General features: G+C 34.7%; 1 protein-coding gene across 10 annotated transcripts in view; it reads left to right on the top strand.

Annotated features, from left to right (window-relative positions):
• AKT3 (AKT serine/threonine kinase 3) overlaps nt 1-24,393 on the top strand; it is a 210,645-nt gene that overhangs the window by 124,835 nt on the left and 61,417 nt on the right. For all 10 annotated transcript variants that reach the window (XM_064477233.1, XM_064477232.1, XM_064477235.1 and 7 more), the window contains 2 exons: nt 7,395-7,539; nt 15,381-15,512. In XM_064477233.1, the coding sequence (XP_064333303.1) occupies nt 7,395-7,539; nt 15,381-15,512 (277 nt within the window). The remainder of the gene's footprint in view (nt 1-7,394; nt 7,540-15,380; nt 15,513-24,393) is intronic.

The following is a 24,393-nucleotide window of genomic DNA, read 5'->3' as shown; positions in this document are numbered from 1 at the left end:
GATACTGAGTTAGGTCCTGCAACCACACAGTCATTTTTGTACACATTATCATATTTGATCCAAATCAGAAACTTTGTGAAGTTAAATGTTATTAGCCTTATTTTCCAAATGAGTAAGTTAGGTCCTAAGAGCTTTGTCTTTAGATTTAAAACAAAAACAACTGCCCCTTAAAACATCGTAAATTATTATTTCAATAATACTTTCTTGGTCACTAAATAGTAAATGGGAATATGTGATTGATGCCTTTAGAAACTATAGAAAAGAAGAGAAATAGAAAAGAATGAGAAATTACTCAGAATTCTAATTCTATAACCAGAATTAAGGACTGATAATATTTTCTTTTATACACTTCCAGTCTTACTCTGTGTAGATGTATTTAGGTCTTTGGTATACGTGAAACTTGGTATGTCCTCCCTCCCCATGCACCCATTTTCCCCTGAGCATTTCTACGTGCTGGTTCCTCAGTTTGCTTATACCTTCACCCATAAGCATGATTGGGATAATTACCATGTATCTTTCAGATCTGAGCTTAAAAGTGTCACATTTCCTACAAAACCTTCTGTGACTGTTGTAGACTGGGTCGGACTTCGTGCTGTATACTTACACAATCTCCATGTACTTTTTGTTTCAAGTGTATCTCCACTGTAATCTTTGTTTGCCTTTCTCAGTAGACTGTAAGACTCTTGACTGGCTAGTATCATGTCTTCCTTGCTCATTGTTTTATCTTTAGCACATAGCCAAGGGTCCGACATAGTATTTGTTGACTGACTGAATGAGTAGAACTTTTCCCAGGTCAGTATATATTCTTTGAAAATATTTCATTCCATTCAAGCATGACTCATTTTGCCATTTATGTTTGTAAAGCTGGACTTAAGCCATATCTTAAGACATTTTTGAAATTTATTTTTTAATTGAAGTATAGTCAGTTTACAATGTGTTAATTTCTGGTGTACATACAGCACTGTGATTCAGTTATATGTGTGTATATATATATTCCTTTTCATATTCTTTAAAATACTTAGTTTCCTGTTCCTACAATATTATCACACTACTTTTTGGAACAGTTAGTTTTCATTTGCATTTAGGACTAGAAGAAAGCAGTTTTAGTGAAAATGAAAAACAGCATATTTGTATTTGCTGTGGAGTGTGTTTTTCTATATTAATGTAGAGTTTGGTGTTTGGAGACTTTATATGACTTTAATGTTAATGGAGACTTTAAAAGACAGTTACAGCTAGAAACATTCTGTTTTCTGTAGTCTGCCTGCCAGTCTAAAATCCTTACCTGTTTAAAACTAAATGTGTATCTTTAATCTACCTTTAAAAAACCTTACATTTATTTCATTGCATGATATAAGTTTGGAGTCTGTTTTTTTTTTTTTTCCCCAAAAGATGAGATTGTTGTGTCAGCTTCATTTATTGAATAATGCATTATTTTCTCACTGATTATGGGTGGCATATATACATAAATATTTGTACTTTTAGGCTTTTCTGTTTGATTTTTGTGTCATTCTGGCACTAGGACTGCATGGTTTTAATTTAGAGAAGCCTTATAAAATTTTAACATGTAATAAAGCAATACTTAAATTATTACTATTTTTTCAAAATACTCTCAGCTTTTTTAGTACATTCTTTTCAAAGTTATGATTAAAATACATAATATGGAATCTAGCCTCATAAATTTTTAAGTGTCTGGTACATATAAACTATTATGCACATTACTATATAGCAGCTCTCTATAACTTTTTTATTTTGCATGGCTGAAACTCTATACCCTTTGAATAGTAACTCACCATTTCCGTCTCTCCCACCCCTGTTGACCATCAATTCTGCTTTGTACTTCTGAGTTTGACTACCTCATGCCTTACAGATACCTCATTTGAGTGGGAGTATACAATATGTCCTTCTATGATTGGTTTATTTCACTTAGCATAATGTCCTATGTTTCATCCATGTTGTAGCGTATGACAGGATTTCCTTCTTATTTTTTTTAAAGGCTGAATAATATTCCATTGTATGTTTAGTCCATATTTTCTTCATCCGTTCATCCATCAATGGACATTTTAGGCTGTTTCCACCTCTTGACACCCTTGTTGAAGATCATTTGATCATGTGTGCATGGGTTTTTTCCTTGGCTATTTTGTATTTTCCAGTGGTTTTTATGTCTCTTTTTATGCCAGCACCATACTGTTTCCATTACTGCAGCTTTATAGTATGTTTCAAAGTTAGGAAGTGTGTTGCTTCCAGCTTTGTTATTCTTTCTTGAGATTGTTTTGGTTATTTGGGATCCTTTGTAGTTCTGTATGAATGTTAGGATTGTTTTCCTATTTCTGAAAAAAAAAAGTCATTTAGATTTTGATAGGGATTTCATTGAATCTATAGGTCATTTTGGGTAGTATGGACATTTCAACAATATTAAGCCTTCTTATCCCTGAACATAGGATGTCTTTCTCTTGATTTCTTTTTTTAATATTTTTAAGCAGTATTTGGTGGTTTTTGGTGTACAAGACTTTTGCCTCAACTTATACCTTGGTTAAGTTGATTGCTAAGTATTTCTTTTTGATGCTATTGTAATGGGATTGTTTTCTTAATTTCCTTTTTGAATGTTCATTGTCAGTGTATAGAGAAATAAACCTGATTTGTATGTTAATTGTGTATCCTGCAACTTTGCTGAATTGATTCATTAGTTCTAAAAGTTTTTTGTGAAATCTTTTGGGTTTTCTGTAGATAAGATCATGTCATCTGCTGAGACATGATCCTTTCTAATTTGGATGCTTTTTATTTCTTTTCTTTTCTTTTTTTTCTTTTTTTTTTTTCTTTTTACTTAAATGCTGTGGCCAGGACTTCCAAAACTCTGTTGAGTAGAAGTGGCAAGAATGGGCATCTTTTTCTTGTTCTGATCTTAGAGGAAAAATCTTTAGTTTTTCACCATTGAATATGATGTCAGCTATGGCCTTTATGTGTGGCCTTTATTATGTTGAAGTAATTTTCTTCTATTCCATGAAAGAGTTGAATACCAATGCTTTTTCTGCACCTGTTGAGATGATCATGCAATTTTTATCCTTCCTTGTGTTAATGTGGTATATCACATTGATTGATTTGCATGTATTGAATCATTCTTGCATCCCAGGGATAAATCCCACATGGTTAAGGTGTGTGATCCTTTTAGTGCACTCATAAGTTCAGTTTTGTTGAGGATTTGCATGTAAGTTCATCAGGAATATTGGCTTGTAGTTTTCTTTTCTTGTGTATGTCTTTTAAATCTGGCATTGATATCAGGATGATGCGGGCCTTATAAACTGTATTTGGAAGTGTTTTCCCTTCTATTTTTTGGAAAACTTTAAGAAGGATTGGTATTAATTCTTCTTTGAATGTTTGATATAATTCACAGGTGAAGCCATCTGGTACTAGGGTTTTCTTTGTTGGGAGGTTTCTGAGTACTGAGTTAATCTTATTTATTATTGGATTGTTCAAGGTTTCTATTTTTTCTTGATTCAGTCTTGGTAGGTTGTATGGTTCTAGGAATTTATCCATTTCTTCTAGGTTATCCAGTTTGTTGACCTATAGTTGTTTATAGTAATCTCTTATCCTCTATTTCTGTGATACCAGTTTCAATGTCTCCTCCTTCACTTCTGATTTTATTTATTTGAGTCTTCTCTCTTTTTTTCTTAACTAGTTTAGCTTAAGGTTTGTTAATTTTGATCTTTTCAAAAAACCAACTCTTACTTTGAATTTTTCAGTTCACTATTTTGTGTTTCTGATCTACTCTTTATTATTTTCTCCCTTCTCCTATCCGTAGGCTTAGGTATGTGTGTATAAAGTTAGGTTGTTTATTTGAGATCTCTTGTCCTTTTTAATGTAGGCATTTACCACTAAAACCTTCCCTCTTACTATCACTTTTGCTGCATCCCCTGTTTTGTTTTGTTGCATTTTTCTTTTTATTTGTCTGAAGATATTTTTTAAATTTCCCTTTTGATATCTTTTTGGACCCATTAGTTGTTTAAGACTGTTTAAGAGTGTGTTGTTAAAATGCAGCAAACTTCCCAACTATGTTTGGTTATCAGTGGTCTTTGGGCATCTAGAGTGGACCAGGTCTTGTCAGCACCTTGAGATAAGCAAGAAAGAAACAAGTTACTTTAGGAGCCCTTTGAAATGCCAGAACATTGGACACTGGCTCCAACTCTTTCCCTCCCCAGGGAGGAAGCTGAGAGTCAGAGGTTTTCTCCTGCCATTCTGCGCTGAGCCAGGAAGAGGGACTATGGTGAATGAGTGGGTGGTAGTCCATACCATCACCTTTGTTCTCAGAAGCCTCCGAACTGGTGCCCATTACTGTCCACACTTAGATTCAGGTGAAATAGAAGCAAGTCTTATAGGAAGCTTCCTACACACACACACACACACACACACACACACACACACACACACACACACACCTGTGTAGTTCACTTATGGTTACTTAAGTAATTTAGGCCACTGGAAAAACTGGACAGAATTTAAAAAAAAAAAAAAAAGCATTGAAGAGCCAATAAGGTTGTGAAGAATTATGGGCCAAAACTATGGAAGAAAGAAACCCAGAGAGGTGAGCCAGCTCTTTGACTGGGGTTGTCTATCAATTCTAGAAGACATGTATGAGATGTTAAAGATGTGGAGTAACCGTCAGATTGGGGAGTCATACTCTGGCATACAGGGCCTACCAAAAGGAGTAATCAAAAATGACTGTTTTAGATTAGCACTCTAAAGGACTATACCCTAAGATAAAAAGTAAACTGAGTATAAACTTATCTTTTAAGGAATTAAGTCTAGCATTAAATTATTTCAGCCCTTAAATTTGGTTAACATAATCCACTTTTGCTAGTCTCCTTGGTGCCTGCTAGAAGCAAATCTCTAAAGGAAGATTATATCTTATATCTTACTAGGCCTCAAACTATTTCTTTACTTTTTCATGTGCATTGTTCAGTACTTATTAAAAAAAAATAAACAAGTACATAAAGATTCAAGACAACGTGGCCGAAGCCAGAAAAACAAAACTGACAACAGAGTCAGATTAATAGGGGCTCCAGAAAATGGACTTGTCAGACAGATTAAAAGAACTATGTATTAGTATGTTCAAGGAAATAAAAGTTGAAGCTGGGAAATTCAGCATAGAGATAGAAATGACAAAAAACGAATAAAATGGGAATTCTGAAATTGAAAAATAAAATATTTAAAATGATTGGTGTTAGTGGGTAAACACTAGTTTTAACAGTAAATTTGGCTTAGCATTAGGGAAAGTTAGTGAACTCAAAGGTAAGTTTTAACAATATCCAGATAAAATTAAAAGGATGTAAAATTAAAATAAATAAGAATAGAATATAAGACAAAGTGAGATGGCCTCACATAATACACAATTGGAGTCTCAAAAAAGAAGAATGAAAAAATGAGGGCAGAAAGTATTTGAAGAGATAATGGCTGAAAACTTTCTAAAATGGTAAAAAAATATATATATATATCAGACCATATATTCAAGAAGTCCTATAAGTCCTATGTGGAAAAAAATAGAATGAAAACTCATCTAATTCCATTAGACTTTTGAAAACAAAAGGCAATAAGAAAATCCTCAAAGCATATAGAGAAAAATGATATTTTGCCTTCAAAAGAGCAGATTAGATTGAGGTGATAGATCAACAAAAACAATTGACATGGAATGTAGAGAGGAACAAAAAAGAACTACAAAACAATGAGAAAACAGTAAAACAAAATGGCAATAAATAAATACCTATCAGTAACTACTATAAATGTAAGTGGAATAAATGCTTAATTCAAAAGACTTTAGAGTGATAGATTTAAGCCAAGGGTTCTTGTCAAAGTGGCAGAATAGAAGGACCTTGAGCTCACCTCCTCTCATGAACACAACAAAACCACAACCTACTACTGAACAACTGTTGATAAAAAAAAGACTGGAACCGACCGAAAAAGACCTTCTACAATTGGAGACCTAAAGAGGGGACCACAGTGGGACAGTACAACGGGTATGCTTGTGATATAACCAGGTCACATACTCCCTGGGCGGGTGATGCACAAGCTGGAGAGTGATTATATTGTGGAGGTTCTCCCATGGTCAGGCACCCCAGGCCAGGGGTCTGGGATTGGGAGGAGGAGCTCCTGGAGCATTCAGCTTTGAAGGCCAGTGGGAATAAATTGCAAGAGCTCCACAGGACTGGGGAAACAGAGACTTGATACTTAAAGTGCACGGTGCAAAATCTTGCATGTACCGTGACCCAGTGCGGAAACAGTGATTTTATAGGAGCCTGGGCCAGACTTGCCTGCTGGTCTAGGAGGGTATCCTGGGGAAGTTGGGGGAGAGGGGGTGGCTGTGGTTCACCCTGGGGACATAAAAACTGGTGGCAGACATATTGGGGAGTATTCATCAGCATAAACTCTCTGGGAGGCTGACATCTTGATTGGGGTCTCTAGAACCAAGACCTGGACCTAACCCAACAGTAGGCTTAAGTGATGGGACACCTCAGGCCAAACAGCTAAGTGGCTGGGAATATAGCCCTACCTATCAGCAGACAGGCTACCTAAAGACTTCCTGAGCCTGCAACCTCATCTAGTCACGCCCCTAGACACAGCCCACCCACCAAAGGGCCAGGAAACAGTTCCACCCACCAGTCGGCAGGCACCGGCCCCTCCCACCAGGAGGCCTGCACAGACCTCCAGACCAGCCTTACCCAACAAGGGCAGACACCAGAAGCAAGAAAACTACCACCCTACAGCCTGCAGAACAGAATCTGCAATTGCAGGCCAGACCCCTACCCTGGGACCAGCTGGCTCCTCGCCCTTGGGTGACAAGAGGCGAGTGTACTGCTGGGGCACGTAGCACAACTGTCAAAAAATAAGAGCTTGATACTGCTGCTCTTGAGACTTCCTATTTAAGCTGTAAACTATGCTTACCATGTTTTAAAAAAGAAAATTACCTATGACAATTGAACAATGAAATGTTTTGGCTTTGAAATCTTATTCTTAGAACTTCTGTTGGACCACAGTAAAGAAACTGAGTATGTCAATGATGGACTTAGAGTGGCTAAACAAAACATTAAAAAAAAAAAGTACAGCAAACTTTTGGGGGTCTCTACTTTGTAGATAAGATGTGTGCAGCAAATTAAAATTTAACTGTACTTTTAAAGGATTTTACTGAACCTTTCCTTCTTTTTTCCTTTAACATACGTCCAAATAAATGCTACTACAAACTTTAGGCCTGTAATGTAAAATGCTTTTAAGATTAATTCTGTTTTGGAGTAAAGGTGGAGGATATGTATTATTCTAGAGTGGACTTTGTGTTGATTTTATATTTTATTAAAGAGTATTTGAATCATTTACCACTCCTTATTAATGGGAATTTTTACTGATTTTTATAGGGAAGAATGGACAGAAGCTATTCAGGCTGTAGCAGACAGACTTCAGAGGCAAGAAGAAGAGAGAATGAATTGTAGTCCAACTTCACAAATTGATAATATAGGGGAGGAAGAGATGGATGCTTCTACAACTCATCATAAAAGAAAGGTAGAAAAGAATAACTTACTCCCCTACTCACAACATTTATGTGTGTGGAAGAAATGTACTAACAACTGCCATTCGCAGAAATTGTCAGACAGTTATCTTATGATATGCCATTATATGGGTGTGGGTGGTTTTTATTTAGGTGAATCTTAAACCTGTTGTTTAAAACCGGATAATTGAAGCATCACTTATTTCAGTGTTTTAGCAATTAGCACTGCATGTTGATAGGGCTTGTGAGGAAGATGTGACTGATACGCCTTCATACTATTTTATGATTTGCATTTTTCCCTTATTGTTTTTTAATACCATTTTAGAAACTTGGAAATAAAATGTTTTCCCTAATGAGTTGGTCCTTTTCCATTTGGCATTCTGTGTTCTCCTGAAAGCAGAAGCTGAAATAGCTTTGGTGTACTTCCTACTTGGTGCCCCAGCCTCACTAATGTCAGCAGGAAGATGAACAACCTTGGAAATTACAGCTTTTTATTTTAATAGTTGCTTCTGATCCAGTGAGGGAAGCAGCTTTTTCCTTCCCTCAGTGCTCCGGAATAATAAACGCCAATTTATATATTTATGGGAATTGTAAATTATGTTTTTCATTGCTACAGAAAATTGTAAAGCAACTCCCTTATGTAAAAAATGGTATTTTGAGATTAATCTAAAGATACAGGTGTTCAAAATAGATTTAACATACCATTTTTCATGTGAAAATATGTTTGTTATAATAGATTGTAAATTAATCTTTAGGTAGGAAAACACTAATTCTTAAGGTAATTTTCCATGTAATTTGGTGTTTGCACCATGATTAAGAACTCTTTGGCGTTAGACTGCCTGAGTTAAAATCCTCTTTTTCCTATGTGCTGACCATGTGAGCTATACAGTCACAACTTAGAGTTAGTTAATTGTTCTTTCCTTATCTGAAATTTATATTCTAATTAGAGTAATATTCTGTGTTGATCTTGGCGACATGTGTAAGAACCCAATGTGTCTTGCTTGAAGGCTTACCTTAGCCTCTGTTGGTTGAACTGAATCCCTTTTTTCTTTGAGTCACCTTAACCATCCCCTGCCCTTGTTCTCAGTCATTGCAAAGAGAAAAACACAAGTAGCTTTACCCACCTACTCAGAGAGAATTAAGTTTCTTTTGCGTATGTTTGTACACGTGTACACTTAATTTGAAATCTGACTGTGCTCATAAATTTAAAGTCAGATCCCGATTATTCTCATCCTTTCAATAATAAAGTACCTCATTCAATAACAAACTATACCAGCTATACGCTGTTTTATTCTGTATAATTCCTAAAATTCTGCTTAATAGCAATGATTAATAATAAGATGCTTTCGAGGCAGTTACAGGTTCAAAGTGGGGATTTTATAACACTAACTAGAAATACTATTACTGATGGATGTAAGAATTTTGCAACTGAATATAGAAATTTACTTAAAGGAACTTTGAAGTGAGACAAACATTTTGAAAGATATGAAAATGGAAAAGTATGATAGATTTTACTTTTTCTGTAAAGGTTGATTATAAATGATGATAAAAACATAATGTATTTTCCTCTTGCAATTACTAGTGTTGATTATCTTAGAATTTATCATCTTCACTAATTATCACTTATAAGCATTTATTATATGGTTATTTTGTGCTAGGCTCTGAGCAGTATCTTTTTATATATTATCTCATTTAATCCTCAGTGGAATCATATGAGATTGGTACTATTATGCCATTTTATAGTTGAGTCATCTGATATTTAGAGAAGTTAAATATCTTGTTAAGTATATAATGACTTTATATACTGTGCAACTTCAGTGTGGAGTTCACTTCTTTTTATTGATTCATGTATCTGGAGCCTCTGTAATCTCTGTAATTGTTATACTTATAAAATAACCAAGCTATATTAGAAACAAAATTGTACAGATAATTTCTCTTATGATTGTACTCTGTTTCTCAAAATATTATGTCAAATTGTTGCATTTACACAGTGCTTGGATATTAGTTAACTGCACTTTTTATGAGAGTACTCTTGGAAAAATCAGTAGAATTTTAATATTAGAATACTGGTTAAAAGTGAGGTTTTTGTTGTCCTACTTCCTGGGTTTAAGTCCTTGGTCTACCATGTGTGTAATGGTGGCGAAAGTTTCTTAATCCTTTAGTTCCTTCATCTATAAAAGGGGGATAACAGTGGTACTTAACTCATAGAGTTGTGAAGATTAAGATGTAGTTGGTAGTACATGTAAAGTGCTCTCATACTAAGTGCTTAGTGAATATTAGGTATTATTAGCTGATAATTCTACTTTATCCACATAAAGATAATTAAACATTCACATATTTTTAAAGCAGAGTCTTAGGATTCTGTCACTGAAATGAAAAATTGGTAGAGTCAGAAGTATTTTGAATTTTAGGGGGTCCATTGTGTTATTGGCCTGTATCTTATTTTCATTGTAATTTTATATTTTCATTTAAAGTGAAATAGTGTAAAATAGTTTGAAATAACAAACAGTATAGAAAGGGAACATTTGTACCATTAACTATTCTATAACGATCATAATAACTTGGTTCAACAGGTAAAATATTACTATCACTTCCTTAAGATAAATGGCTCTGGAACTACAGTTGACTCTTCAACAATGTGGGGACGTGGTGACTCCACCCTCCACACAGTTAAAAATCTGCATATAAGTTATAATCGGCCCTCTGTGTCCTTGGTTCCTCCATATCTGTGGTTCCTCTGAAGCAGCAGTTCCTCCATATCCAGGATTCCTTTGTATCTGTGATTCTTTGAATCTGAGGATTCAACTAACAGTGAATCATGTAGTACCTACTATTGGGAAAAAGTCCACATATAAGTGCAAAACCATGTTGTTCAAGAATCAACTGTATGTCCTTTATGTCTGTCATTCGGATTGTAAACAAATATTCTGAGATAAGAATGTCCTCATAATTTACAAAATACGTTTTCTTCTTTATTCACTGTTTGACAAATGGCCATTAGGATGAGGAGAACAGCTACTGATTACGGTAGCTTTGCCGAGAATTGTCCTACCTGCTCTCTTTCCCCTGGATCAGGCAGATGGTTACTTTCCTTAGTGGTTGAATATTGCCGCAATATCTGCTCTCCAGGTTGAAAACTCTTGGAGAGAGAAAGATACTGGGGAGGAGGAGGGGTGGGGTGGTGGAGAGAAGAGGCAAAGGCCTTGCAATCAGATTCAAGTGCTGATATTTTTTTTAGATTAAAAGATGATGTTTCAAAGGAATTTGATTAGAGGACTCAAAGGTGCCTAATCTTGGTCTGCCAGGCTGCCATTATCTATACCCATGTATAGATAATGTATGGGAAGGAGCACAGCATAAAAGGATCAACAGCCAGTGAGAAACAAAACTCTGCTTAATTTTTTAGTGACAAATATCGACCTCTCTGGGAGCAGCTGATTATCATCTTATGACTTAGGTATAAAGTATAATCAGTATCTCCTATCTTCCCATTAAGTCTGAATCCAGTTCTTGGAATTTTATTACTTAATGCCTGGTGCCATAACTCAGCAATGGCTAGCATACAGAGAGGGAGAGAAAGAAAAGAAGGGATGGTTGGACCTACTGAAATCCATACCCAGAGGGAGGAGCAGCATAATCGGTGTTGTAAGAGTTGACCAATCACATTAGAGCTTCCCCTTTCTTTGGGAAAAAGCACTAGAGCACAGAGATGTAGGCGGAGAGGTGAACTTCTTGAGAGCCTCCTTTTTACCCCATGGACTTTATTTGGTTTATCTCTTACATTGCAAATGTATGTGGAATTGATTTTTTTTTTTGACAAAATGTACTAAAACTACTAATTTGACTAATTTTGGGGCTAGACAGTCTTTTTCTTATATTCTAGTGTGTGTGATTTGAATTCACTTATTAAGCACATGTTATGTATGCACATGCATCTCTTAACCTAAAACAGCCACATTTATATGTTAGAGATTATGTAAAGGAAAGAGTGTAACTGTGTGAATTATTTTCCTAATACTTTGTTAGGTTTCTGTTTTAGAGGATTAATTTTTTTGGAGAGTATCTTATGCTGTAATGTTTAATTAAAATCTCACAGTATCTTTTTCCCTTAATACTGTCCAAAAGAGTAAAATAATTTGTAATAGGTTACATTTCATTTGTAAGGACTAGGTAATTACTGTGTATACCACACTGAAGATGATATCTGGTATCAGATACTTTTTAAATTTTTGACGTTTCGTCAAAATAGATACGACGTCTGTTTCTGATTTTGTCAAATAGAATGCTTCTTTAGTAGTTTAAATTTCTATGCAAATTCCTTTTTTTTTAAGATTGACATACTAACAGAAGTTGTGAAATTTAGACTTAAGGCTGTCGTACTTTTTTTTAACCTCTTGTCCCCAATTCTTGTCCCTAAGTATTGCAGTTCTTAAAGAATATAGAATATTTTATAATTATATATTGCTTTTCATATGAAGATATCATAAAGTAATTTATAAATTCTTTTCTAATTTTTATCCCCACAATTCAGTTTCAGTTTATGTGATATTTGGTAATGGGACACAGCAAGCATCAATTTCCAGTGCTTTTAGGAAAAAAATGAGGAGGGTACTTCTCAAATGAAGCTTTGAGCAATAAAATGACATTATGGCCAAGTTATGAGAATAACGCTTCTTAGTTCTTTATTGCTATGGAATAAACTACCCACATTTAATGTCTTAAAACAATTACAGTATATGTTTCTCATGATTTTGTGTTTTGCCTGGGCCGTTCTGTTGGTCTCACATGGATCTTTCAAGCAGCTGCATTTGGCTGGCACATGGGCTGGGATGGAAAATTGAAGAAAGCCTTTCTCACATGTCTGGATTCTTGGTTCTCCTCCAGTGATCTCTCTCTTCATGTGTTGTCTCATCTTCCAGGGCCACTCTGTATGACCTCTCTCTCTAGCAGATAGCCTGGACTTCCGTACAGCATGAGAGCTGACTTTTAAGAATGACTTTTCCAAGAGGGAGAAAGTATAAGCTGCCAGACTTAAAGGCTAAGTCAGGAACTGGCACAGTATCACTTTGATCATAGTCCATGTTCAAAGCTGGGCAGAAAGCCAGCCCAGGGAGAGGGAGAGTTGACTCTTCCTCTTCATGGAAAGAATGACATACATATATGTACAGGAAGGAGGGATGGAGGGATTAGGGGCAATTATCTTTGGAGGCTACTAGCACAAGTAGCTTTGTGGTAATATAGTATTCCTTGATTTTTAAAAATCAGTTAATGAAAATTAAAATGACTTAATATTAGCCATTATTCGTTCAAGTGACATTGTCTCTGTTAACTGTGTTCTGTAGATTTAGTGCCACATCTTTGATTTTTAGTTGAATTCATAAATATACTTGATTATTTTTTTCTGATATCTCTTGCTACTTTTTTGTTGGATTAGAGAAATTATTGAATGGTTCAGACAGTATAACTTGACATTTGCAAAAATTACCAAAATTATAGATAACAAATATTATTGAAAAGGTGTCTAGGCGTTCATTTCTAAAATTTTTAGAATTTTTACATGTATCTACAGACATTACAGGAAAACTAGTTTTCTTATTATGTTTTTGTTTGGTTTTGGTTTTAGGGTAATGATGACTTCATAAGATGAATTCAAAATTATTTTCTCCTTTTTAATTTTCTGTCAGAGTTTGTATACAGTTGGTATCATTTCTTCCTTGGATGTTTACAGTGCTCATCATTGAAACCATCTGGTCCTGGAGCTTTCTTTGTTGAAAGGTTCTTGACCACAAATTCAATTTCCTTGATAGATATAGGACTATTCAAGTTATCAGTTTCTTTTTGAGTGAGCTTTGAGTTTGAGATTTTCAGGGAATTTGTTCATTTCATGTAGGTTGTTGATTTTTATGGACATAAAGTTGTTTATAATATTCCCTGTGATCCTTTTAGTATCTGTAGAGTCCGTAGTGATGTCACCTCTCATTCCTGATATTGGTAATTTTCATCTTCTGTGTTTACTTTGCTAACTAATCTGGCTAGAGGTTTATCAGTTTTATTGATTTTCTCAAAGAACCAGCTTTTGGTTTCATTGGGTTTTCTCTACTGTTTTTCTTTCTTTCTAAAATTTAATTGATTTCTTCACTGATCTTTTTTTTTCCCTCCTAGTTCTTTTGGGTTTAATTTGCTCTTTCTCTAATTTTTTAAGGTATTAGCTGAGGTTGTTGGTTTGAGGCATTTCTGACATTTACTTCAAATGGGTGGTACACCGGAAAGAAATAGTTCTAAAAAGGCACAAAAATCTTCAATAACTTCTGATTGTAGGATGAAATCCCAGACCCTTAACTCATTATTTATAAACCCCTCTAAACTGAATTTAAATTTAAGATGGTAAACTGAGCATACTCAGTTACCTCCTGTTCTGTCAAAAAGCTTATTAAAATGATAGCAAAGGAATTTTTAAAAGGGACAAGTCTATTTGCTTATTGGCCGTTTGTATGTCTTCATTGGAGAATTGCTTGTTTAGGTCTTCTGCCCATTTTTGGATTGGGTTTTTTTTTTTATGAAGTTGTATGAGCTGTTTATATATTCTGGAGTTTAAGCCCTTGTCATTCTCATCTTTTGCAAATATTTTCTCCTATTCTGTACGTTGTCTTTTTGTTTGGCTTATGGTTTCCTTTTCTGTGTGAAAGCTTAGAAGTTTAATTAGGTTCCATTTGTTTATTTTTGCTTTTATTTCTATTGCTTGGGTAGCTTATGGTTACCGGGAGGGGGGAAGGTGGTAGGAAAGGATAAATTGGGAGTTCGAGATTTGCAGATACTAATACATATAAAATAGATAAACAACAAGTTTATACTGTATAGCACAGGCAACCATATTCAATATCTTGTAGTAACCCCTGGTGAGGAAGAATATGAGAACAAATGTATGTATGTTCCTATGTGAGTGAAGTATTGTGCTGTACACCAGAAATTAACACAACATGGTAAACTGACTGTACTTCAATAAAAATATGTTTTTAAAAAAGGGACAAGTCCACAAAAATGATAAAGAAGCTGGATGGAGGAAGGGCATTTGTGGATAAACATTATCAAAATTTTGGAAGTTTGTGGAAGAATGTTCGTAAATAAAGCAGAGCAGGAAAAGCATGTATTTGGAAGGGGCTGTAGGAACAAGTAGCAGTCTTGCTTGGCAAAATCCTAGTAGTTACCTTACTTAGAAATGGGAATGAGAAATACAACTGGAAACAGGCGGATTATAGACATTCTTAGAGTTCCATGATGTTCTGTTCTGAATTACACCAATTACTTTCTCAGAAGTTGTACTGCTGTCACTCAGATTTCTTTACATTGGGCTAAGTATTGTTTTCAACATTTTGTATACACATATTTTTCTCTTTCCTGGAGTCCATCATTTTTTTGATAGAGTACATTCTCAAGTACTTCCATCAAAAGTACTTTTTCCCTTAGGTGTATTTGGAAATGTTTGTGGAGGAAATTTTTGATTGTCACATTGTATGGGGGTAGTGTTACTACTAAATCCTTAGCAACTTGAGTCCTCGAAAGTGATTGAAAATGATTTTATTTTTCCCTTTGCCCTTATACTTACTGATAATTTGAGTATTTGAGGAATTCTAGGTTCAAAATTGTTGTCTCCATTATCTGAGAATTGCTTAAATTATTTTCAACATTCCATGATTGCTGATGAGACAGTCAATGCCAGTCTGATTCTTATTCATTTAAGTGTGCTTAGAAATTGGTAAAATTTGCTTTTGCGTAGATAATGCAAATTATACTTACATGTTTAAAAATAAATTGCATCAAATGTTTCATATTACATTTTTTGATTTGTATTTTTCAGACAATGAATGATTTTGACTATTTGAAACTGCTAGGTAAAGGCACTTTTGGGAAAGTTATTTTGGTTCGAGAGAAGGCAAGTGGGAAATACTATGCTATGAAGATTCTGAAGAAAGAAGTTATTATTGCCAAGGTAACTGATTACTAGATTTGATTACTAAATTTTTATTTTTGCTGTGCATGTGTGTGTGCTCATACATGCTCAAGACTACAGTGTAGAAATTTCACTGAATAACCAAAATGTTGATTGTAGCCTAGAGCTACAATGATATTTGTATGTTAATATTTATTCATAGTGTTAAATTTTTCAAAAGTGTGTTTGGGGGAATGTTTTCACTATATATTTGTGACCTGTATCACTAATCACAGTAGTGATCCTTTTTAATATTTTCCCCCAGCATTTAAATGAAAGAGTGATTAGAATTGCATAGATTATTTATGCCCATAAACTGTACAGTTTATATAACATTGGCTGGAAAAACATCCTTAGTAGGTTTGAGAATACTAGAGTAATAATACTAAAATGATCACTGCAATACATCAAATTGTATTGATCTAGTTGATATCCATAACCACATAGTTACAAACTTTATTTCTTGTGATGAATACTTTTAAGATTTACTCTCTTAGCAACTTTCAAATACACACTGCAGTATTATTAACTATATTTATCATTCTGTGCATTAACTCCCCAGGAATTATTTATTTTATAACTATACTTTTGTAACTTTAAAAAAAATTTATTTTTAACATTTCTGTTTATTTATTTTTTTAATTGAAGTATATAGTTGATTTACAAATATTGTGTTAGCTTCAAGTAAACAGCATAGTGATTCAATTACTTTCTGATTATATTCCATTATAGATTATTACAAGATATTTACTATAATTCCCTGTGCTATACAGTAAATCCTTGTTGCTTATCTCTTTTATGTGTAGTAGTTTATATCTGTTAATCCCATACTTCTAATTTGTCTCTTCCTTCCTTTCTCTCTCCCTTGGTAACCTTAAGTTTGTTTTCCATGTCTGTGAGTCTGTTTCTGTTTCATATATAGATTCATTTATATTGTATTTTAGATTCCACATGAAATGATGTCATATAGTATTTGTCTTTCTCTGTCTGACTTACTTCATTGAGTGTAATATTCTCTTGGTCCATGTTGTTGCAAATGGCAAAATTTCATTATTTTTATGGCTGAGTAATATTCCATTATATATGTATGTGTGTATGTCTGTATACACACACATACACATACACACACATATATACCACATCTTCTTAAGCTACTTGTCTATTGAAGGGCATTTGGGTTATTTCAATGATTTGGCTATTATAAATAGTGCTGCTATTTTGATTATTGTAGATCTGTAGTATTGTCTGAAGTCAGGGAGCATGATACTTCCAGCTTTGCTCTTTTTCCTTAGGATTGCTTTGGCAATTCAGGGTCTTTTGTGGTTCCATATAAATTTTAGGATTATTTGTTCTAGGTCTGTGAAAAATTTTGTAGGTATTTTGACAGAAATTGCATTAAATCTGTAGATAGCTTTGGGTAGCATGGCCATTTTAACAATATTAATTCTTCCAATCCAAGAGCATGGGATATCTTTCCATTTCTTTGAATCTTCTTCAGTTTGTTTCATCAGGGTTTTATAGTTCGTAGTGTATAGTTCTTTTGCCTCCTTGGTTAAGTTTCTTCCTAGAGTTTTTTTGTTGTTGTTTTTTTTCAAACATTATTGTTAATAGGATTATTTTTTTACTTTCTCTTTCTGATATTTAATTATTAGTATAAAGAATGCAACTGATTTTTATATGATCTTGTATCCTGCTACCTTGCTGAATTAATTTATTAGTTCAAATAGTTTTTGTGTGGAGCCTTTAGGGTTCTCTATATAGTTTCATATCACAAATGGTGACAGTTTTACCTCTTACCTTCCAATTTGGATACCTTTAATTTCTTTTTCTTGTCTGATTGCTGTGGCTAGGACTTCCAGTACTGTAATAGAAATAGATAGAGTGCTCATCCTTGTCTTTGTTTTAAATTTAGCACATAAGCTTTTAGTTTTTCACCGTTCGTTATTATGTTGGCTGTGGGTTTGTTGTAAATGGCCTTTAATGTGTTGAGATATGTTCCCTGTATACCTACTTTGGTGAGAGGTTTTATCTTTAATGGATGTTGAATCTTGTCAAATGCTTTTTCTACATCTATTGAGATGACCATGTGGCTTTTGCTTTTTTCGTATGTATGCCAATGTGGAGTATCACATTGATTTATTTGTATATGTTTGAACCATCCTGTGATTCTGAAATGAATCCATTTGATCATGGTGTGTCATCCTTTTTATGTTTTGTTGGATTTAGTTTGCTAATATTTTTATTAGCAATATATTTCAGAATTTTTGCATCTATATTGATCAAAGATATTGATCTATAATTTTCTTTTTTTGTAGTGTCTTTCTCTGGTTTTGGTATCAGGGTGATAATGGCCTTACAGTGACCACTCTCAGGCCTAATGAGGACTCAACGGATTTAGGAAAACTGATAAACTAGTGATTATGGCTTATTGTTGCGATAAGATACAGATTAAAAACAGCAAAAGGAAAGGCATACGGGACAAAATCCAAGAGAAACCTTCAGGTGTCCTTTTCCAGTAGAATCGTATGGATGCGCTTAATTCCCCCACCAACAATGTGTGACAACCTGTGCAAAGTGTTATCAGTGAGGGAAACTCACCCAAATCTTGATATCCAGGCTGTTTATTATAGGTCAGTCATGTAGGTAAGCAGAACCTGCATGGCTTCCTTTAGCTGCTCAGATTCCAGCCACCCTGAGCAAAATCTAGCACACAGCTTTCATCATTCTTTCTGTCGTTTGGATGAACTATCTAGTCAGATTGGTGTCAGGTGTGGCCCAACATCTTTGGTATACAAAAATGCTCTTACCAGCCCGAATATTCCAAGGGATCAGAGCTTATTTCCCAGGGGCTGACCAAGGGCCAATCCTGAAGACTGACTTTCCTTGTGAATGTACAGGGTTTGAGCAACCCAAGCCTGCTGAGTTCATTCAGCCTTGCACATATACCCATTAAAATATCATCCCAGTACTATGACTTGACTACTGACATCTCTCTCTCCCTGTGCTTTAAAGTTATTAACTGGTGGCCCCTAACCAGAAGCTCTTACCATGATCTGCAAGCTTTTTTGATGCATTCTTTCAGATTCTTCTGTGCCTCTGTATTAAACTTTGTGCAAATGATTGTGGTAGGAAGCACATAATGAATGTATTTACTTTGATCTACTGCATCTTCATCAGCTGTCATTGTGCTATTGGAGGTATGATTTTATCAATTTGTGTTCTGGAATTGGTTCTTGCAGTTCATGAAGCTTCCATTATTCCTCAACAACATATGCCAAGGTTGTCATTCACTTTCTATTTACTGATTGATTCATTCCTTCTTTCAGTAAATATATATTGAACACCTAATTATTTACTAGGTACTGCTCTAGGCACTGGGAACATGTGAATGAATAAAATTGACCAAAATTTTTTCCCTATCAGAGATCACATTTTAGTCAGAAGACAGGTAGTAAACAATACACATGCTAAAGAAGTAAATCAGATAGTATTTAAGAAACTAATACATACCGTGGAGAAAAATTAAGTAGGGTAGGGAAATAAAAAATATCAGTAGTAGTGATTTTTGTGTTTTTTGCAATTTCATAGAATGATCATGGAAGATCTTACTGAGAAAGTGAAATTTCAGTGAACATTTAAAAGAAATGAGGAAACAAGCCATTCAGGTATATGGGAGGAAGAATATTCCAGATAGAATGATAATCAAAAAAGCACTGAGGAAGTGTAATACTTAGCAGCATGTTCTTAGATTAGCTAGGAGTCTATCATGGCTTGTATAGAGTAAGAATAGTGGAGAATTGTTTAGGCAGTTGTATATGTTGTGAGGATATTGGTCTTTTGCTCTGAATGTAGTAGGAGGCCATTAGGAAATTTTTAAGCAGTATAGGTATATGATCTAGTTTTCATTTTAATAGCATCACTTCCGTTGCAGTGTTGAGAAAAAGCTATTGATTGGAAGCTTGTTAGAAGTTAACTGCAATAATCCAGATAACTGATTATAGTGGCTTGCACCAAGGTGCAAGTGGAGGTGGTAAGACATAATCAATCCTGGGTGTGTTTTGATGAATAGCCATCAGGATTGCGTGATAGATTGAATGTAGCATGTGAGAGAAGGAAAGGAGTTGAGGATCATTGCCAGGTTTTTGGCCTGACCAAATGGATGGATGATATTGCCATTCACTGCAGTGGGGATGGGGTGTGTGTGTGTGTGTGTGTGTGTGTGTGTGTGTGTTGGAGAAACAAGTTTTTTGATGGCAAATTAGAAATTAGGTTTTGGACATGTCAAATTTGATACTTCTGTTTGACACTTAAGTTGAAGGCATTTATTAGATATACATGTCAAATAAGCATTTCTGGAGTGTAGGGAAGAGGTCTGGATTTGAGGTACAAATTTGAAAGTCCATCACCATGTAGACTATTTAGAGTCATAGTCTGGATGAAGTCACCAAGGGAATGAATGTACCTATGAAGAGAAGAGGTCTGAGGACTGAATCCTGGGGGCATTCTTAGAATAGGGTTTAGAGATAAGAAACCAGCAAAAAAAGTTAAGTGAAGGTAACCCTGCCATAGGAGGAAAATTAAGAGATTATGAGGTCCTGGAAACCAGGAGAAGAACGTGTTTTCAGAAGGAGATTGACCACATGTGTCAAATATTACTAGTGACTTCTATTCTGAGTTGGAAGTAAGGTCACATTTCGAAAGGATGAGGGAGTGAGGTTGAGATAAAGGGAGACAACTTAATGAAAACTCTAGGACTTAATGAAATTCAGGTAGACCTGGGCTCCAGTCTCTGCTCAGTAGCTTAACTAGGTAAGGGAACCTTGTAGGGTTGTGTGTACATTTCAGCATACATGCCAGACATGGTATGAGGCCTGGGAAAGTTTTGAAATAACCATACTGAGGACTGAAAGAGTTACCTTGGAAGGGGTGAGTTAAAGAATTCTTAGAATATTCAGCTGAGACTGGAGAGGGCATTGTAATGGTGCTAGGCAGTATGTGATTTTTTTTCCCTTTAGATGTGTAATATAGAAGTGAGAAAGTAGAGACTAACTTATTCCAACACTGGGAATTGGAAGAGCCATAAGGAAAGAAGGAAATTACTGAAGGGCAATAGAGACAAGCAACATACTCTATAATTTAAAAGGCTTAGGTGCTGAAGGTTATATCATGGTTGAAGTCAAAGAAGTTCATATCTAAGTAATATTTGGAAAAAGAGCAAGAACAAAGTATCAAATACCAGCATTCAAGAAGGGTGATGTAGTGTTCATAGATAACAAGGAACAACTGCATTTTCATTTTCTACATCAAGATGTAAAAGATCTTCAAAAAAGGGAATAGAAATAGAAATGAAGGAGCAGTGAGAAGACAGTGTGACAACTGGAGAGTGGAAGAAGTATTAGAAGTCTGCATCTGGGCCAATGCTCAAGTTTTCCAAAGAAGGGAAGGTTAGAACCCAGAAATCTAGAGCTTGATAAGTGTGACATTTTTCCTATGGGGAAAAAATTATAGATTGCTAACATATGGCTTGTCAAAACAGAGAACAAGTAAATAATGATCACTGGTAGTCATTGTGGTTTAATTAAGAATAAAGTTACCAACACATTACTGTATATAAAATAAACAGCAGGGACTTACTGGATAGCACAGGGAACAATATTCAATTTCTTGTAATAACATATACTGGAAAAGAATCTGAAAAGAAAATGCATATGTATGTGTATGTATAACTGAATCACTTTGCTGTACACCTGAAACTAACACTGTAAATCAACCATACTTCAATTTTAAAAAGAAAAGAAAAAGAAGGGTGCCAAAGTAAAAACTTCTCTCTTCTCCCTGCTTCCCCACCTGCTCCATCTCTTCCTCTGGGTCTCATTTATTGCTCTGCATGAATAAAGGAAATGCTGTAGACCTGATGTATCTTGATTTCAACTAGCTTCTGATAGAGGCAGTCATTATAGTCTTGTGTTCGAGATAGAGAAAATAATGTGAACAGAGTTAAAGTATTTAGTTAAGTTGCTACTAAGCTGTTTGAAGATGGAAGGCAGTGTTGTGAAGTGAAAATGACCACTGATGTTGGACTTAGATGTGGGATCAGTATTGACTTTTTCACCTGCAACTTGAGCAATTTAACTTCTGTGAACCCCCATTTCCTCATACAAAACGGGAATTATCAAACCTACCTGCTGAGTTGCCACAGGGATTAAAGGAGATGACACCTTTAGTGTCCTTGGTAATAGAGTAGAGGTGTTCTCTTCCTCTGCATCCCTGCTGTCATTTACTCCTCCCCACCCCTTCTGACCCCTAGAAAACTTAACTACCACAAACAGTAAGTGGTGCAAATGAAAGGAGATAGGCCATTTGTAGTAGAGGGGGAGTGATAAGTTGGAGAGAATTGGGAAAATAAATATGAGGAAACAATTCTTCTGCCTCATGTTTTTAAGAAATAAAATCCCATTCTTCCTAAGCTGCTTTCTATGAAAGAAATGACATTTAAAATTCATTATTTAATATTTTACCATGGATGAATATATATGAAACTGTATTTCAAAAACTTTTTCATGAAAACATTATATTTACACCATATAACCAAGCATTTTTAGCACTCTTCATTTGTGATCATAATCAACAAATGGATTTTTTAAAAAGCATCATATTGTTTTAGCCACTAAGTTTTATCACTATTATTTTTAACTTTTTGTTTTGACATGTTGCTTTTAACTGTAATTAAAAATTATTGACATCTGTGTTTACTTTTTATCTTGTACATACCTTATCTTCATAGAAACTAATTAGTATGTGAAATACTGTGCCATTAAATTTGCATTAAGGGAGAAAATTCTAATTTGGTCAGATGTAAAATATGGTAGAAAGTAAGTTTTAGATTTTGTCTATATACATCTTTACTTGACTCCTTTAATGTGGTTAGAGATTACAGAATTTAGGGAAAAAATAATCTTCTTTCGTGAAGTTTACTAAGTGATTTAGAGAAATAACCATTATATGTAATGAGTTTGTTTTAACAAAATAGGGTGAAATATCCCCCCACAGATATTTTTGGAAGCTCTGGAATATCTTTTCTGGACAATGGGTTTCATGCTTCCCATTCTTCAGTCCTTTCCCACTTAGTTACTGCCTCAAATCACTTAGAATCCTGAAGTGTAACAGGTAAATATTATGTCTTCTGTGAATCTTTCTGATTGTGTATAAGGAAACATTCTTTCGTTTTATCCTCTTGTTGGAAGCACGTAACTTCTTAGATTATTACTGTTAATTTTATATCTCAAAAATATTTCCAAACTGTGTCCTTTTTTCTTGTTCCTGCTCCGCCATAGTAGTCCAAGCCATCCTCATTTCTCTCTGGGAGCACTTCAGTTGTCTCCTGCTTGAGCCCTCCTATTTTTGCTGTCCCTCCCAGAGAAGCCTGAGCAAACTTAGAAACAGAAATCAGTTGTGTGCCCCTGATCCTCCACCTCCCCGCCGCCCCGTCACATTACCTATCCAGCCTGTTCTCTTCCAGGAACATTGATTTTCCTTTATTTATCCCATTTATTTAGTAGATAACTTAATAGATAACCCAATTTTCTCTTACTGCCACTTAGCAGAATTTGTAATTGTTTTCTTAAATTGGATATTTACCAATTTGTTCATTATGTCTTCTCCACTAGAACGTGAACTCCACGAACAAAAAATCATGTCCTTTTTTTAAATCACTTTTTACGTGCACTGTCCTTAGCATTTAGCAGATACGTATCAAGGATTTTGTTTTCTAATCAGTGAATTCAGTTCTATATTTTATAAAATAGCCCCTTGTATAATCCTTAATCATTTATTTTATATTCATTATATGATGCTCATAAACTGCAGTATCCCTCTCTGCTTTGTTTTTTCTATTAACACTGACCACCATCTGACTAACTGGAATGAAAGCTCCATGAGGGCAGGATTTTTGTCTGTGTTGTTCAGTGCCCTGTCTTCAGTGGATAGAACAATACCCAGAATATATTTGTTTCATATTTACTAAGGGAGTGAATGATTGAATAAGTTAAGTCCCACATACCTCATGACATCTTGGAATTTATTCTGATGATAAACAATTAAGTTCAACAAACATTTATTGAGTATTTACTGTATGCTAATCATTATGGTAGGCATGATGGGTACAGAAATTAGTTATGGTATCATTTCTACTTATTTATTTTGTATTAAAACATTTGCTATTAATAATTTTAATTAGATTCAAATTAGAAGTTATAGTATAGTATGGTAGAGGCTCACATATTGTTGGAGCACTTATCCTGGCTCTTATTAAATAAACAAGACTGGAGTGCTTTCATACCCATGTTTTGTTTCACTGATTTTAAATACTGTGTCATTACACTTTACTTTCTGTTCAGACAGAATTGGTCTCACCCTCTTGGAATGACTTTTGGATTTTAGCATCTTTGATCAGTCTGTTGCTCATTTATCTTCTAGGGTCAGATGCGTTTGTAAAGATAATAAATACAATGCTTTGTCCTAGTATTTCAACATCTTACTTATAATCCTATTGTGATTTGCTGAGAGTGTTAAGAAATTGATCCAGCGAGGGCTTTGTTTGGGATCTTGGCAGAAGCAGAGACCAGAAATGCTATGTTAGTTTTAGCAGTTCTCTTCCTTTCCTTTCTTCTTTAAGATAGTGTTATTTTTGAAATAGGAAACATTTTTCTAGTTCTCCGTATGTTGAAGGAAATCTCTCCTAGTTCACTTTTGTTATCAAGATGAAATTTATGTACATAATTGGGGAAACACACTCTTAGTGTTTTTTTGGTTTGAAATGTATCCATACTTTAAAATTGTCACCTACAGTAGGTTGTGACCTTTAAAAAAAATAAAGCACACC

The sequence above is a fragment of the Camelus dromedarius genome, chromosome 21 (assembly GCF_036321535.1).
Source record: "Camelus dromedarius isolate mCamDro1 chromosome 21, mCamDro1.pat, whole genome shotgun sequence".
NCBI classification, from domain to species: domain Eukaryota; kingdom Metazoa; phylum Chordata; class Mammalia; order Artiodactyla; family Camelidae; genus Camelus; species Camelus dromedarius.
Note: the sequence above shows the minus strand (reverse complement) of the source record. Positions and strands in the feature narration are given on the sequence as shown.